At 44.2% G+C, this 17,338-nt stretch overlaps 1 protein-coding gene across 1 annotated transcript; it reads right to left on the bottom strand.

Moving 5' to 3' along the window:
* Positions 1-1,530: 1,530 nt before the first annotated feature.
* On the bottom strand, positions 1,531-7,205 carry SKIDA1 (SKI/DACH domain containing 1). Its single transcript, XM_086334533.1, has one exon. The coding sequence runs from the start codon at positions 5,566-5,568 to the stop codon at positions 2,806-2,808; it is 2,763 nt and encodes a 920-aa protein (XP_086190659.1). The 5' UTR covers positions 5,569-7,205; the 3' UTR covers positions 1,531-2,805.
* Positions 7,206-17,338: the final 10,133 nt, after the last annotated feature.

The following is a 17,338-nucleotide window of genomic DNA, read 5'->3' as shown; positions in this document are numbered from 1 at the left end:
GATCTTGTCATCAATCATAAACCAACCAAAATGAAATAAACTGTACTAGGAATACAGCAGAATAGGAAAACAGCTAAGAGGCTCCTCAAAATGGAAGAATTTGCATTTACAAGTTACTGAATACTATTTGGTACACTCTCCTAACAGAAGCCCCAGCTGAGGTTTTGCTGTGATTGGCTGGCTTGTGGTGGTACTGTGGGGAGAAATTTGTGTGGACTATTTCATTTCTTCCTTTTTGATGGTATCACTCTGGAATGCCTCGGCCTCCCTGCTGCTCATTCTCCAGTTCCTATAAACTGAAACTATTGATTCTCTGAGGGTTGGAGACCAAGTGTCAAAGCTGGAGGCCGATATTTTATGTCAGAGATTCCATAGGGTATATTTGTTTTAAATTGTGCTTATTGTGCTTATTCCAGCTCGCAGTCCTCCCACACCCAAGATCTATAGGCTTCAAATATACTTTCAATTTATAATTTAGGCACAATGATTCCACAGCCAATAAGAAAAGTACTAGTCTAAATGTAGTCATACTTGAAACTTTCTTGACTTAGCAGTAATTAAAGAGTAGAAATTACAGACTTCCAGTGTGTGTGTGTCACACTTTTTACAGATTGATTTTGCAGGACAACTGACTGCACCCAAATTCTGCTGCCTTCCAAAGAGGCAAGAACTGACTGAGAAGCCAATGGCTCAGCTTTCTGGGGCTTTAGCTGTAACTTGTACTGGTCTTTGAAATTACACACAAATATGATTTCAAGGATAACATCCCCCAATTTTTACTTTGACCATATCTATCATCCCAATAAAAAAAAGATCCAGTGAACCTACATCTGGCAACATTCAAGAAGGAAAGGAAGGGAGGCAGTTCAAAGCATCTGTTTACTCCATCCAAATGTATTTGGATGCAGGTACTCTCAGCCTCTGTCCTTTACAATAAAGAGTAAAACCACAGAGCATATACAGCAATTAGGGCTGAGACCATCCAGATCTATCTGAAACATTTATAGACAAAAGGAAAATTTCAAAGGGAGTAGGAATTAAAAGGTTAAGGGGGGGGTGTGGAAAAAGACTGAATTTCCATGAGAAATAGTGACTTCAATTCACACAGTAAACATTTCATTGATGTTTTGTTTCATTCTGTGATATATGATCTATAGATGCAACTTCTTAGGTTTAAGATGGCAAAGATCTGAGATCTATAATTTGTCAGACTAGGGGAGGTGGACCCAAAATTATTAAATTTAACTTTCATCAAAATAGCAAGTGATCTCTGCTTCACTTTCTTCAACCTGAAACTTTTTGCACTTGATTTGTAATAAGTTTGTGAAGTTTTGTTGTTATTTAGGAAGAAACCCACCAGTGGTCTGCACAGAACCTGACTGGCCTCGTCACATGGTATTACAACAAAACACTACACCCAATAAATGCATTTCTTTCAGGCAAAAACATTACAAGTGAAAATGTCAACAAAACCATTCATTCCTGTTAACTGTTCTTCAATCTGGAATAAGTAGAAATGTATGGAACCAGGAATTTTAAACAGTGTTTTTAATTGAAAATAAAGCTAAAGCATGCTTTTCAACAGTGCAAATTTCCATAATTTTGATTTACTGCTTCCATCATCACAACATAGTACACCAGCATGGCCCTTACCAAGGGCTAGACCCTAACCATTTGCATGTTGAACTACTTTGATTTTAAGTGCAAATATAGATAGTCACCTCTGATTGTCACTTGCAGTAGAAACTCTCCTGCTCTATACACAGGATGGTCTGAAAACAGAAGTTTAGAGAGATGCAGAGAAAGTAAAAGGTAATAAAATCCAAGTGCCTGAGTTCTGGTACCAAAAAGCCCTGAAATAACTGTTATTTTTTATTTGGGGTATTCGAACAATTCTGATCCATTTTCCTTTTCTTGGTTGCTTTTTTACTGCTCTGTCACTATAAAGAGTCAGACCATAAAATATCCTGCTATTATGAGAAATATTTTAATTGTTTTGCAACTTTGAGGAGTCATGTTCAGACCACAAGGTAAGCAGGACAATAGTAAGAGTCACCTAATTTAAAATTCTGGGTGAGGACGAAAAAAGGACTTTTGCAATTGCAAGGAGTGGCATAGAAGTAAAATTACACCCTTTACAAAAAAAAGAAAAAGAAAAAAGACAATATTATATTTACTTTACTCGATATATGTGAAGTAGCTGTTACCAGCATTCATTCAGGACTCCCCAATATTTCCAATCAAAAAAAAAAATAAAATAAGTGCAACTACTCTTGGAGAGGAAATGAGGGGAGAAAAAGAAAAAGATACCCCACAAGAAACTTCTTGCTACTTCACTGTGTAACCATGTAACCAACCTAACAAACTTTCACTGAATTAACAGTTACACTTTTAGGTCTGAAATCTAGTGCATAAACTTAATGGCTCATTGTAATATTTATTATTCAACCTTTTGACATTTATTTGTAGCAGTTGAATTGAGGTACCGGGTGCATTATTAGCATTGAAACAGTAAAGTGTTCCAGCTCTACCGTAATAACTGAGTTTACTTGAGTCTTTAGCCTGAAGTATAGTCTGTGGAATGTAAACCAACCCTTCTCCCACCCCTCCCCCACCCTACTCCAAAAAAAAAAAAAAAAAACCCCCGCAATGGAAAAAAAAAAGTAATCCGATTTCTGTCTTCAAAATGCGATAAACCAGGACTCCAAAAGAGGTGTAACACATTAATGGACTTGTACAAACCATCCTGTGCAGTTTACAACAAAAGGAAGGTATGGTTCAAGAAAATATCTTCCAAAAACGCTTTTATGAATTAAATTTCCTGAATTTGTGACTAGGTGGAAGAGGTATTGCAGAACCGCCCAGCTGCCATTTCCATATAGGATGGGCCTTGTGAGGAGGTTGGGAATCCTTAGTGGTGTTTAAGGAATACGCCGGCCACAAATCCCCATCCTTCCCAATAATGAGTGATGGTGGACAAGGAAAATTTGCCATGAAATTAAATGGCCTTTTCACTGCTGATGCTACATTGCTGGCTACCTTTTTGCGTCTGTTTATAACTGTAAAATCATCCAGTGTTCCTTCATGTGTCTCAGTTTTACCTGTAGGACGAGGACTTCTAGCTGATTTCAGATTTGGTTTGACTGGAGGTGTCTGAAGTACAGGTCGCTTTCCCAGTACTAGTGTCCGGTAATTTTTCCTCACCCTGGCACCAAATTTATATTCCCCATCCTCAGGTTTTGGAGAACCTAAAGTGCATGAAAGGCCCTGACTCTGAGCCAGTGGATTTAAGGAAGGAGTTTCTTTTTCAGGGCATGCAAAACCTTCCTTGGCTGTAGTTAACAAGGCGTCCTCCTCTTTACTTTCAGTCACACTGTAAAACTCACCCTTTGTATCATTGCACTCGCACTTTAGCTTATTTGTAATAAGGTCAGGTTCATATTCTTCATTAGCACTACTGTCTTCTACTTTGATTTTAATATTGTGCAGAAACGGCAATGTCCTGTCGCCGGTATCAGTACAGGCATTCTCGGCTTTAGTTGTTGCTGCGGCTGTATCCACCTCGGGATAAGTTGGTGAAGAAGAGGGCAAATCCGTAGCAAATTCAGTACAATGAGGGATTTTGGAATCTTTTTCTGAATTTGTTGCTGCTCCCGAAGAATCATTATTTAAGAACCTAGCAGCTATTGTGTTGTTATCTGCACAGTGTGTAGTAGGAGTTGCTTGTAGGCATTTCCTAGCCTCTCGGAGTATTCTTTGTTGTGGAAATGCATTGTTTGTCTTTGGGCTAGGTGAAGAGGCCCCCTCTGCCAGGCAGTTAATTGTCAGGTCAGTTCTCTTTACAATACTGGAAATTTCAGATTGTGGGAATGTAATCTCAGATACCCTATCGTTTCTTATCTCTGTGAAACAACTCCCCAGGCTGGCCGGGCAGTACACCGGAGACGCTTTGGGGGCCCAGCTCTGCAGATTCCACTCCTCGGGCGACTCCGCTTTGACACTACTCTTGAGATCGGGAAGTCTGCCGGCATCCTCGAAAGCAGCGGGTTTGGTTGCAGCGGCGGCGGAGGCCAGATGGTACAAGAAGTTGGCCTGCGCCTGCACGCTGGGAGGCTTGCAGAAGCTGGTGCGCCTGAAACGGATGCTCTGCACTGACACTTGGCTGGAGCCGGAGCTAGAGTCCGACTCCGTGGACGAGTCCTCCTCCTCCTCCTCCTCCGAGCTGACTTCACTGGAATCCGAGGCCCCACTGCCCCCCTCCTCCTCTTCCTCCTCCTCTTCCTCCTCCTCTCCCTCCTCCTCCTCTTCCTCCGAGGACACAGAGTTGCTGGAGCTGGACACACTGGAGCCAAAATCCGAGTCGTTGGCGGCATGGTCCGAGTAGGAGCTGGACTCGGAGTCGCTGCTGCAACTCTCGGGAAAGCTGCCCAGATGGGGCTGCGGCCGGTGGTGATGAGGGGGATGGTGATTCGGCTGCGGCAGCTGGGCCCGGTGGTGGTGGTGATGGTGGTGGTGGTGGTGGTGGTGGTGGTGGTGGTGGTGGGGAGGCGGGCAGAAGCCGTTCACCAGATGAAACCTTTCCAGGCAAGTGGCCCCGGCGGCCGCCGCCGCCGCCGCCGCCGCTGCCGCCGCCGCCGCCGCCGCCGCCTTGGCTTTGTAGGACCTGGGCAACAGCAGCAGACGGCGGGCGCCGGCGTGCGGCGCGAGCAGGCAGTCCTTGGCGCCCCCGCGCTTGCGCTTGCACCGGTAGGTCAGGCTCACCGGGCCTCCGGCGCCCGCCGTCGCCGCTGCAGCCTTGGGCTGGGGCCCGGCCGCCGACGCCTGGTAGTAGGCGGCGGCGGCGGCGGCAGCGGCGGCGGCGGCGGCGGCAGCGGCGGCGGCGGCCGGGTGCTTGCTGCACAGCAGGCTCCGAAAATAAGCAGGGTCCGAGTGGAAAGCGACGTAATTTCCCTGGAGCGGGGCAGTTTCATAGTTTAGAGGGGGTTTGCAAGGCGAGCGCACGAATTCCGGGTAGTGCGAGCCCGGGTATTTGCTAAAAATCTGAGGTAGATGGGCGGCTGGGCGCGCGGCGGCGGCGGCGGCGGCGCCCGGGCGCGGGGACTGCGCGCTGATTGGCAGGGGCCGCGCGGCTCCGCTCAGGCCCCGCCAAAGTTGGTGCTTGTCCTTCCAGAAAGCCGGGCGGGGGCCGGCGGCGGCGGCGGCGGCGCGCCCTGGCGGCGGCGCCTTTGTGGCCAGGGCCCGGCCGACCCTCCTGCGCTTGGTCTTGAGGACGCGCTCAGTTTTGCAGGAGGTGTAGAGCGCTTCCACGTCTTCCCGGGAGATGAGCGTGCATTTGGCGGCGTGGAAGGCGATGCTGTTGATTGCCTTGAGTTTTCGCAACTCCTCCAGATCGCAGTGGTGCTTTTTCACTTTCAGATGATCCATGCGCTTGTGCACGGTCGTCCTCGGGATGTTTTTCAGCAGATCCGTGAAGACTTGGGAGAGGGCAAACATTTGCTTTCCTTTAATGATGAGGTAGCCGAGCCTCACGCCATCCACCTCTTCAAAACCTGACTTCAGGTCTCCCATGTCGGGCACTAAACGATCCCCACCATTTGCAGTAAATATATACGTGACGCATACATACACATGTATGTATGTTAATCCTCCACCAGATGCTGCGTGTGTCTCAAGGCATCCTGCTAATAAAATAACAAAGACTGTTATTCCCGGCGAAGGGAGTGCCAAACTCTAGGCGAAATTATTGGGGAAAAGAAAAAAAAAAAAAACTATGAAATTACACTGACTTGATTCTTGCTTTTTTTTTGGTTTTCGTTTTTTTAAAAAAGAGGGGAAAAACCATCCGGTTTCTGCTTTGCCAGTGTGTTGGTCTAAGTCCTCGCTGCAGATCAGTACCTGGGCCCCTCTATTCCTTCCTTCTCCATTGGAGCACTATGATAATGGAATGTGAAGGAGAAAGAGAAAAGACATGCAGCTGCTATTCCCGCCGCTGCTTTAGCTACAAATAAAATGACAGAGTGAAGTGAGCTCGTCCGGAGACACCTTCATCAATTAATTCCCCTAAAGCCAGCGCTGATTGGACACTCCTGACAGGTGATGCAATAAAAATTGATATTCCACCCCTTCCCCCCAAAATCTCCCACTAATTAGCATACCCTTATACTGCCACCTCCCCTCCCAAAGTAAATAATACAGTCGGTATATAAATCTTTCCATTAAACTATCGGAGCTCAGAAACAGCCTGACTCACAGACTTCATCAGAAGCAGTGTGTGTACGCTTAAAAAAAAAAAAAAAAGCCTTGTATATTCGCCTTTAAAGGAATATTGCCTATTTTTTGCTTTATTTGAATTTTACCGCTATAGCTATTATCATTTCAAAGAAAAGCATTTTTAAAACATTATCAAGCCTAAATAGATATATCCCACCCCCCTTTTCCTTTGGAAAATGGAGCTTAAGCGAAACGTGCAGAACAGCCTGGTATTTCCCTTATGGGAGTGGGGGAGCCCGGCTGGGAGCTCCAAAGTTAAATCCGCGCGGTGAACCATCCCAGTACAGACTTACGTTTTGAATTTCTCTCGATTTTCCTTGTTTCCCCCACCCCCCAAAATGCCTTTTTACAACCAGAAACAAAGTTATTTGACCAATGAAGCAGTTCAAGGCTCCAGCTCCGAAACACTGTAACAATTCAACTGAATTTTGGTTCTCTGCTGGGGGGTGGAGTGGGGAGGAGGTAGTTTCACGTCAGACCCATAACAAAGCATAGATAAGCCAGAAATGTGTACACTTTTCACAATTAAGCAGGCTGGATTGGAGGCAGGATGGTCCTAGAGTCCCCAGCACAGCCTTAGCCGGGGTCCTGTTCACAACAGGTCAGAATTCCATGGAGCAGATTGCTTCTGTAGCAAAGAAAAGAAAAGGTAAACCGCCCAAGGTGCTTCCAGAGGTTTTACGTAATAACGATGAAAAGAAAGTGCTGATGTATGATGCAGACTATTTCAGTGGTCTGTGATGCTTTTGGTTGGTAGTTTAAATGAATCTTCCACAACTCCCATTTTTTCCATGAAAGCCAAGCATCTGCTTTTTTTTTTTTAAATCACTTTGGATGAATATCAATATTGTTTAACCTCTTCATAGTCAAATTAAAGCATATTTTGGTGTCATTTTCAAGGATATCCAAAATATTGCCAAATGAGAGCAAAGGTCTTCCCAGTCGCATCACCACGATTCCAAGGCAGTTTGTTGGCTGCTTTGCAAAATTCGGCAAAATCTTCTTAACTGTTCGGTGTTTGGAACTACAGCATGAATGCAGCCCAGGCATTTATATGTTTCCTTGTTCTTCCAAAAATAGACACATCCGTGTGGTTAAAAGAATAAACGGATATTTCTAAGCCTGCAAGAAAAAAATTGTACAGTAATTTCTTCCTTCACATTCAAAAGTTCCAGCTTCCCCTGCTCTGGTCTGACTAGCACAAGCAGGTATGGCTCAAAGAGAGAGGGAGAGAGAGAGGGAGAGAGATTAAAAACCGAAGAGTCAGACACACAAAAAGGTAGTTTGCATGAAATCTCGGCCATGGTTCCCCACCCCCACCCTCATCTTTCTTGTAATTTCCCAGGAATTTTGAAGAGAATTGGGAATTTCAAGAAGTGCATCCGGAAATTAAGGAAGTCTATTTAAGAGAGTCTGTAACTCAGAGGTTGGGATTTGAAAAGTCAGCCCTGGACTACTGTTGCACTCAGCACAGATGTAATCGCCGCTCTTCAACTTAATCAATGTGTGTACAAACCGCGATGTCTAGTTCTTGCCTTTGAAATCTAAGGCTAGCATTTCCATCCAAGAAATCAGAGCTACAGCAAATTACATTTTTGTCCCTTGAATGAGAGAAGGATCATTGAATGGATCTCGTGATATTTCAGGCTTTAAACGTAACCGAGAGGCAGCAATGAACAATGCCTCGTCACAGCTAATACCATCCACCGAGTTGGCTTTCTTTTGCATCTGGATGTATCACACCGCGTATTTCTTTCACTTTCGCAGGAGGCAAAATGCAAGAGGTTTAAACAGAAAGCAAAGTTTCCAGGAAAAGCAGATGCTGGTGTTTGTTTTTGAAAGTAGAATGAGCAGAGTCTTTCTATTGCCAGTGACAATAATGTCGTTTTAAAATTTCTCCTGATGCACTTATATACTGCCAGCCCTCTTCCTCTCACCCCACCCCGTTCAATTCCCCTCCCCCAGCTTTAAGATTTCCACCAAAGAGTCAAACAGCCAAGAAATAGTAAACTCAGAAAAAGCCTTTGAGAACACATTACAAAAGGTTGGCTAGAGCGTCTTTTTTTTTTTAATTTGGCCAGGTAGTACTAGTTGTTCTCGATTCCTATTGAGATTTTCACACACACACACACACACACACACACACACACACACACACTCACAGTCCTATTCCTCCTGCACAAGGCTATGTGATTTAGTAACCATTTCAAAATCACCTTTTCCTCTCCTTCCTCCTCTTTCACCTTTGAAATACTGGCAATATGGGTGGTTTTTAAAACTAGCAGAATAGTATGTTTTAAACTAAAGTTACAATCTGTTGGGTCAAATGAAGAAAAATAAAGGCCAAGGGATTTGGGAACTGGATCTATATATACAATTTATGTGAGTATGTTTGTATGTGCACTCAGATACCTTCACATTTATACATTTTTAATACTCCTATTACACACCTTTCTTCTTGTCTAATACATTCTTTTGTTCCTTTAACTTCCCCATCAGTGTGTGTGTGTGTGTGTGTGTGTGTTAAGGCGTGAGCGTGCACATTCTCGCATGCACATGCACACACACACAGAATGTGACAGACAGCTTTCTTGTGGCCATCAGCACACGTTGCATATCCGGGGTCTTCTCCAGGCACATTGGGGGTCGATCCCGATAAAAAGATCTAGCTGAGGCCCCTGAGCGCTCACACATGAAAGGCAGGGGACTTTAAGATGGATTTGCATGCACACAGGGGATTTCGATCAATAGCTACCAACATTTATGGCTTAGATTATTAATGTGAAAGCTGGCCAAAAGAATGGGGATGAAAAATTAAAGGTGTCTGTTATCAATTATGCTTAAAGTTATGCAATAATTTACTTACTTTGCCTGGATGTGCAGATCCAGATGTATAAAGTACTGTTCTTCAAAAGCCAGGGGGTTCCTTTGATAAATATGTTGACCATGTCAGCCTCCTCTACAATCAAAGATGAACCCTATTCAGATGATGGACTGTATTCAAATTATTTTTTTTAAAAAAAGATATATCAACTTCTATGTTTCTGAAGCACATATACATATGTGGGGTGGATATGCCCAAATTAACATTTATGTGGATATTCATTTCCAAGGGTCCAGGGAATTACTTAACTGAGAATTTAGGCATATATATGATATGCACTGAGTTTGTTAATTAAATGCAATTATTTACTCAGGGAGGAATGCATAATCTACACACTATCATAAAAAAGTATTTTAGCTTTGAAAACAAAGCTATTTGCTAGAGGAAAATCCTCTGTGGCAAATACAGATAGAAATATATTAATGTCCACTTACTTCTGCATTTGTTGTAAAAAATCAGCACTTTCAGTTTTTAAAGTGATGGGCTATGAAGATATGAACATATTTGTCTTTACTTATCCTGTGTGAATGTGCTAAATTTATCTTCAAAGGTTCTATTTTGATTTATTTTCACTGTATTTTATGTTTAAATACCATTGCAATTCAGTCTGACCTCTTTCCTATGCATCGAAGTAATGCACACGGCATTTACAGTCTTTTAAATGGTTAGCTGGGAAATGCAATAGCAATTTGCAGATGTAGTTTACTAATGGGGAAAGTTCTTTTGAAAACCTGAAGGAAAATCTAAGAGTACTTTTGCATTTCTACACTACAATGTCATATAATTAAAGTATTGAAGAGCATTAAAATAATCCTTTCCCTTCCCAGCCTTCACTCATACATACATAATTTAAATGAGGAACAACACCCCCCCCCCCCACCCCACCACCATCACCTAACTCTTCACCATATACATTTGTTTTAGTGATTGCTGGCACATTTTGTTCAAAGTGAACTCAGACAGAAAAGACTAGGGAACATCACAAAGGCCTCCACAATGTAAGTACACTGGTTAGAAGAATAAAAGAATTCCCTTGTACTGTTAGCCAAAAGTAACTATAATAAAACATAACAAAGTCTAAAATAATAATAACGACTCATATGGCTGAATTAATTGAGGATATAGGACAATGAAATCCTGTGTGAGAGTCAACAGTTCCTTACCTAAATTTATGTCTTTTACATGTTCTCTACTTTTGGGGAGGGGAAAATGAGAATGCAGGAGGAGGAAATGGCTAACTTGAGGATCAACTTAAATTATAACTTAGTACATTTTCTTTAATTTTTTTCTTTTTTGTCTCATTCAAACAAATCAGGGCAGGTCTCCAAAAGGGCCCATCCTTCTGTTCTTAGGCATCTGAAAATCCTGTTTTTAACAGAAGTTTGGGACACAGAGTATATGCCATGTTGTCTACTGACCCATAATCAAAATGCGGTGACCTTCTACCCTTTTTTTGCCCCCTGACCCATCTTGAATTCAATGCAGCCTTTATAAATTTGCAAATCCTTGGAGGTAGAGGGGGTTTTGTGAGGCTTTGTTCTGAAAAAGCCCTAAGAGTGTGCTTTCTAAATTAGACAAAGGTAGAGCAACAAACTCTGGGGGACAAGATTTTATACAGGTGAGCCATAGGCGACTCTTCAGATAACACATATTGCAAGCCAAAAAGCAGTTATAAATGTGGGAGACAAGAAGGTTACAGATTACGTCAAATTAGAGTATGGTACAAATCACTTTCATGATGTAAGAAATGGTTAGGCCACAATCTTCCTGCTCTCCTCATCTCAAGGGCTGTGGGGGACCCTAGTGATCATGGAAGGAATGGGGTGGGAGAGGAGTAAAGAGAGAGGGGAGGAAGGCTGGGAGGGAAAAAAAGAAAGGAGCAAGACCTGATCTGAATGTACAGGCACATTCCCTTATCTTTTCTGCTATCAGCCAGTTTAAAGGACACCATAATTATGATAGTGATAAAACAATGCTTGCTTATGTGTGCTGAATAAATAAAGAATGTTTACAGCTCAAGAATCTTTTAATTCCAATTAAATGCTATCAAAGAAAAACCACTTTTCCTACTGCAACTGCCTTTCCCCCAATTATCTTGTTTTGTTGCAATATTTTCCTATGAGACACCAGGGCCTCTTACAATTGATCGTGAATGTAGGAAAAAAATCTGAGAAAGTATAGAGTTCTGTGTTGGTGTATTCAATAACCCACAAACCTCAAGATCCACAGTTTATTTGGGATACCCTGATTTTTGTTTATTTCCTATTTCCCATCAGGGAGAGCCAAATATGTAGGAACTGAAGTGATGACATTCAGTGTTGAGGCCTACCTATGGGCTGCTTAAGCCACACTGAAATTCTGAGCACCCTAGAGGGGAGAAGGGAAAGATACGCATGTGAAGCCTGATGATCTCTGGAAAGGGAATCCTCTGGTTCTGTTCCCCTGGCTTCAGCCCAAATTCTTCTAGGAGCACTGGAGCCAATCACTGTCTTCCACTGCTACAGCTACTGGGTGCACACAAAAAAGCGGGAGATCAAAAAACTCCAAGTTCGCATTTATGGATACACAAGGATCATTTCGTATTCATGACTTCAACAAATCACATTATAATCAGATTTTAAACAAGGTTTGGGGAGTAATGCCCACCAGGCTGGACCCTAAACACTAACACATATCACATGCTAGCCAGGAAAGCCACTTGTTAAATTTTGGAATCACAGGGTGAAAATTGTCTTTCAACTTTGAAAAGCTCACTTTTTGCTTTAAAGGCCAGTTTTTACACAAATTCATTTCAAGCAAGTGCTTCTCTTTAAGTCATTCCAAAACGCTATAATTCAAATCTCTGTTTGCTTCCTTTCTCAGTTCCAGTAGTGTTTTGAAAAAAACACATGGCATAACAAACATTATGGAAAACCCACTCCTTCCGTTAAATGTCCTTACAAACCTGCCTTTTTACTCCATCTGTCTAAGCAGCGCATTGCTAAGCAGAAACTTAAACAACATACACACACACACACACACACACATACACACTTTCCTCAAAGAAATATCTAGTATTTCTTGGCATATTCTTTTGGTGATGTGGTACAAAAATACAGTGGTAAAAATTTTCAGAGGATACCTAAATTCCCTGGATGCTTGCGGACCCCTTTCCTTTTGAAAGTTTAGAGCTTCCAATACCCTCAATTCTACTGGCAGAATTAGGATGGACTTAGAGGGTCCTAAACGTGACCGATTCACTAAGGCGGGGGGCTACAGCTTGCAGCAACGTGCTCGGCAACTTAATCCTACGCTAAAAGAGGGCAGAGAGAGAAAAAGAATGGAATACAAACTCTCCCGACATTCGTAGTTACTTTCAAGGTGGATTGTGTATTTTAAGGCTGATGGGAACGTCTGGTTTGGGGAGCAAAAAGAAGAGAAGGTAAGTGTTTGTCCTTGTATCAACCAGTTCCTAGAGAAACAATGAAAGAACAAAGGGAACCACTTCTCCATCTGAACATTTTCTGAATCTCCCTGTTTCAAGCCAAAAAGCCTGCGAGGGGATTCGCTTTACTCTACCGTAAGCAGTTCTTGCCAGGCTTGCTGAGCTAAGAAAGAGAGAAAAGTTGAGCAGAAGTGTAAATATAGACTAAATAATAATAATAAAGACTTGCTGTAGGTATCGCCAGAGCTCCAGCCCCAGCAACTTTAGAAGTTGCTAAATGCAAGAAGGGAAAGCCCAAGAAAGAACCTTTACATTACAGATTTCAAACTGTAAAGTCATTTAAATAGCTTTACTTGCTTTTTGGAAGGATTTCTGCGCACAAAATGTGAAGGTTACTGTCTATGGGGAAAGAGCGGCGTACTGTTCAGGTCGAGAAATGTTCTCTATTTCTATGTGGAAAATAATTTTGTTCAAAGCAAAGGGGATTCAAGTATTGACGCTACTGTTTGTTGATAGAAGAAATGGCAGCAGTGGTTGGGAAAGGAGAGTCGTATATAAATGTATTTGCTTTGGGGTACAATGGTTATCGGCAAGTCGGCCTTTGTGGGTCTGTGTGGCTGAATAAGTGACCGAGTGCCATCGGCATTATATAAATGGATCGGTGTGTGTGGGGAGCCCCCCAAAGCCGGCGAGCACGTGAAACACATTTTTTTACTGCCCCCCCAGCGGCGACCAAGCCCCCTCCACGCCACCCCCAAATCCGTATATTACCTGCCCAGTTACAGTGACACATGTTTATGTTTATAGTCCTGGTTTGTAGTAGTGTCAAGAGCCGCAGCAAGGGGAGGGGGAGGAGAGAGGAGAGGGAGGAGTAAATGCAACCACCCCCACTTGTTGTTAAAGCAAATTTACTGCGTTATTGCAAGGCCGGTACGGGGGGCTGGGAAGTGAGTTGAGAGGAAGGGTAGAGTTGGGTAGTGTGTTGGTGGTGGAAGGCGGGGGTGGGGTGGGGTTAGGAGATCCGGGATGGAGCTCCTCTCTCCAGCGGCCCGGGAAAAGCAGCTCGGTCAACAGGGGAGCATGCTGGCGCGGTCGAAAACAAAAAGGTTCCTCCTGCTCGCTGCGTTCACGTGGGGGGCTCTGCAAGCGGGGCTCCAGGGCCCTGACCTCTGACCCTGGCTCCTCTCCGCGCTCTCCCGGTGCCGCGCGGCCACTTTTTACCCAGGATCCCTCGCGCCGGTCGCGCTCGTGCCGAGCTCGAGTCCTTCTTAATCCTCCATTCCCCGATTCAGTCCCCTCCCCTCTCCCTACTCCCCCCCCCCCCCCCCCGCCGCTACCCCACACCCCGCCGCCGCCAGCCCCGGGGGAGGATTCTCCGGCAGGGAACCCCCGCCCCACCCCCACCCCGAGAGCCCGGGCCGAGGCGACCGCAGTCGGGCCGGGTGGGGCGGGGAGTGCAGAACCCGCCTCCCCTGCTGTGCCGGGCCTGCGGGGGAGGGGAGGGGAGGGAAGAAGAAGGCGGGGGAGGGGACCCGAAAGGAGGGGGCGCGGCGGCCCGGCCCCACTGCCCTGCCGCGGCCTGGACCTGTTGACTGCTATTGGTCCGCCTCGTCCTGCGCCCTCTCCCAGCCCGCCGCAGCCCCGGTCCTTCCGCGGAAATGTGGGGAGGAAATAAGGATGGCTGTTCTCTCCGCCTCCCTCCAACTTTAGTTTTTTTCTTAGGGGATGAGAAAGCAAAGTAATTTCATCCGCTGCTCCATCCTGTCTCATAAAGTCCTGTCATGCGCGGGCCCGCCGCCCTCCCGGCCCCAGCTATTTAAAACCTTCTCTCTTCCTCAGACCAGCTCCCCTGCCCGGAGCCCGAGGGCCCTCGACGCCCCCGCTGCGCTCCCCCCCGCCCGGCCTGGCTTCTTCTCCAGCGAATTGTGTTGCTTCTTCCCAAGAAGCTCCCTCGTCCACGTTCCACTTTTTTACCGTCCCGGGAGGCGTAAGATAAAACCTCTGGTTTGCTGCATGCCGCCGGACACATTCTCTGCCCTTTCGTCAAAATGTACTTGATGGAGAGTTTAAAATAACAATATTTAAAGGAGGAAATAAAAAGGGGCGAATTCTTTGCGACATAAATGCATTAAAAATTTTTTTAAAGAGAAATGTATTTAGAGTTAAAGGTTTTATGAGATTTGCTGTAGTTCCTTCTAAATTTTTGGATTTCCTGGGGGGATCTTTTCCAGAGGGAAACAGCAAATTAAAATTAAGGTGGAAGTGAGACATCTCAACCACTTCTGAAAATAAAGGAGAAATTGAGAAAATATATTCAGGAAATAGCGGGAAGGCACCCACAGCGAAAACTGGAATCGCCGAAGGCAGCGCCTCGGTGTCGCAGTTGGAGGAAGGAGGGCCAACCCACGGCCGGGAAGCAGGCGCGCGGCGGCAAGAGCGGGGAGAGCGGCGAGCCGGGCCGGGCCGCGGCTCTTGGGAGGAAGGCTGCGCCGGCGGTGCGAGCGCGAAACCGCGGGCGGGGAGGGCCGAGGTGGGCGGGGGCCGGGCGCGCGACCGGCGCCGCCGATGAAGCTGGAGTCGGGCTCCGGTCGCCCGGCCGCCCCCATTGTTCGGCCGCCGCGCAGCAGTTCGCCGAGCGCGTCCTTCCCGGGGGAGGGGTCCCGAGATCGAACTCTGCCCCCACCCCCAGCTCCCCGAACTGCAAAAGGCTCGGGCCGGGTCGGGTCGGCAAGTTTTATGATCAGTGTCGGCGGGCGATGGGTTCCCAACTCCAGACCGCGTAGGAAGGAGGCTTTACAACGTGCCGCTAAATTGGAGGAAGCTGGGCAAGCCTGAGACTCCACACGAAAAGAGGGAAAGCAGCATAGATATGTTTGTAAAGTGATGGCTAGATAGAGACAAATGTGGGCAAAAAATTTTTTTTCTTTCTGGATCCAGAGAGTTAGAGCCCATCATATCCTATTTTGAATCTCTAAATGTATGGATTCGAAAATGAATGTCGGGGTTCAAAAGAGTTCGGAAAAGCACGTTTCACTGTCTGTTACTATTCAGTTCTTTGTTGTATATAAAGAGTTTAGTTTTAAAAGGCTGGGTTGAGCTACCCCTAACAAAAACAGGCTTGGATTCTTAACGTGAAGTGCATTTTCAAAATAACACTGAAATTCATAAGGGAAAAACGTGTCATTTGCTTTTATAACACGTTTTAGAAAGAAAGAACTGAAAGACACCTACGAAACTCTGCCTGTTTTCCTTTGTGAGGCATGTGGAAAAAATATTTCTGGCAAGCGTCACAGTTTTAAAAAATGAAGATTTCCAACAAGTGATCGCAAGTCTTGAAGACAAGAGTAAAGTCATCGTGCTTGAAAACTCATGAAGAAATAATTTCAATTCTTTTGCTCAAACCTTACTAGGGCCAGAGAGTAATTTCGACTTAGATTTATAATAGACTTTGCGGAAATTCCTTGTAAAATGCCCATTACTAGTCTCTGTATTATACAGCACTGGTTTCCCAAGGTGGATTTTTAAAAACCAATTAGAATTGATCTCTAATGGAATATTATATTTACATGTCATCATGAAAACATCATTTGATAAGAGTTTTGAATTACAAGAAAGAAGTTAACAGATAATGTTCATAAATAGCATCTGTTTGAAAAGATGTTTGAAAAGGTAGTAGTGGTTGTGATTTTGCATTTGAAATGCTATAGAAGTGGTTTGCATTTTAACACTTTCATTATGCGACTCTTCTTCCTAAACTTGCATTTCCTCAAGGAAATCATTCAATTCTTTCGAAATATAGGGAGAAATTCTTATATAAGAAATCATTGGAAGTGTAACTACGGAAAGATTTGAACAGAAAAAAAAATTGGTGTTGAAATTAGATATCCTCAATCTGTTCATTCCTTCCACACTCATCCTCCCATGGTCCCCCTCCCCAACTACTTGGATTCAATTTACATTTTTTATTTATAAGTCTGAATATTTAGAATAGCTTTATAAGTTTATCTGCTACATAGTTGATTGTAGATGGTGAATCTTTTTACATCTTTTAGTGTTTCAGGCATTTGGGGGGGTTATTTAAATTAAAAAAATGTTACAAGTCATGATACACTTGTGAGAAAAACAACAAATGGGTGGAAAAAGGGGCATGAATGGGGGTGGGGATGGAGAGGGACAAGTAGCTTTCCAGATTAGTCTTTGTAATACCTTTCTTTAGTTTTCTGTCATTATATTTTTCACTTGTGCTTGCATCCAAGATCATTGCTTTTTTAATTAGGGTAAATTGCCACCATATAAAAATTACCTACAGTTTGGCTCTTACGTGTCACAGTAAAGACTGACAAAAAGTGATCGGAGGCTTGTGTTTAATTCGCCAGGAATGTTAAGCTTTATAAGATTCACCCTATGGGGCCATGGTGGTCTTTGGCACTGTTACTGTACAATTTCAAGAGGTAAATATACACATTATAGATTAAAAAAATCTAAGATGTACTAGGCAAACATTTTCTTGATTGAAGGAATAAAAAAATGAATTTGTCAACCTCTTTCTTTCTGGGACACAATGCAGTTAATTAACATATTCTTGGGCTTGTTTCTGGATTTGGTAAGCAGTGGCCCCTTTCAGAGAGGAAAACATTTAAATCTTAAAAAGTAATCTTTGGTCCAAAGAGTATTTAGAAATTCAGTTTAATTTCTGATTCTCCTTTTTCTTTAAGTCCCAGATATGTTTCATTTCTTGCAAGGTTCTATTCCACTTCAGA

The sequence above is a fragment of the Bos grunniens genome, chromosome 13, assembly GCF_055505025.1.
Source record: "Bos grunniens cultivar Pamir isolate PY7600 chromosome 13, Bosgru_T2T1.0, whole genome shotgun sequence".
Lineage (NCBI taxonomy): Eukaryota > Metazoa > Chordata > Mammalia > Artiodactyla > Bovidae > Bos > Bos grunniens.
The sequence above is the reverse complement of the archived record's forward strand: the minus strand, read 5'-3'. Positions and strand labels throughout refer to the sequence as shown.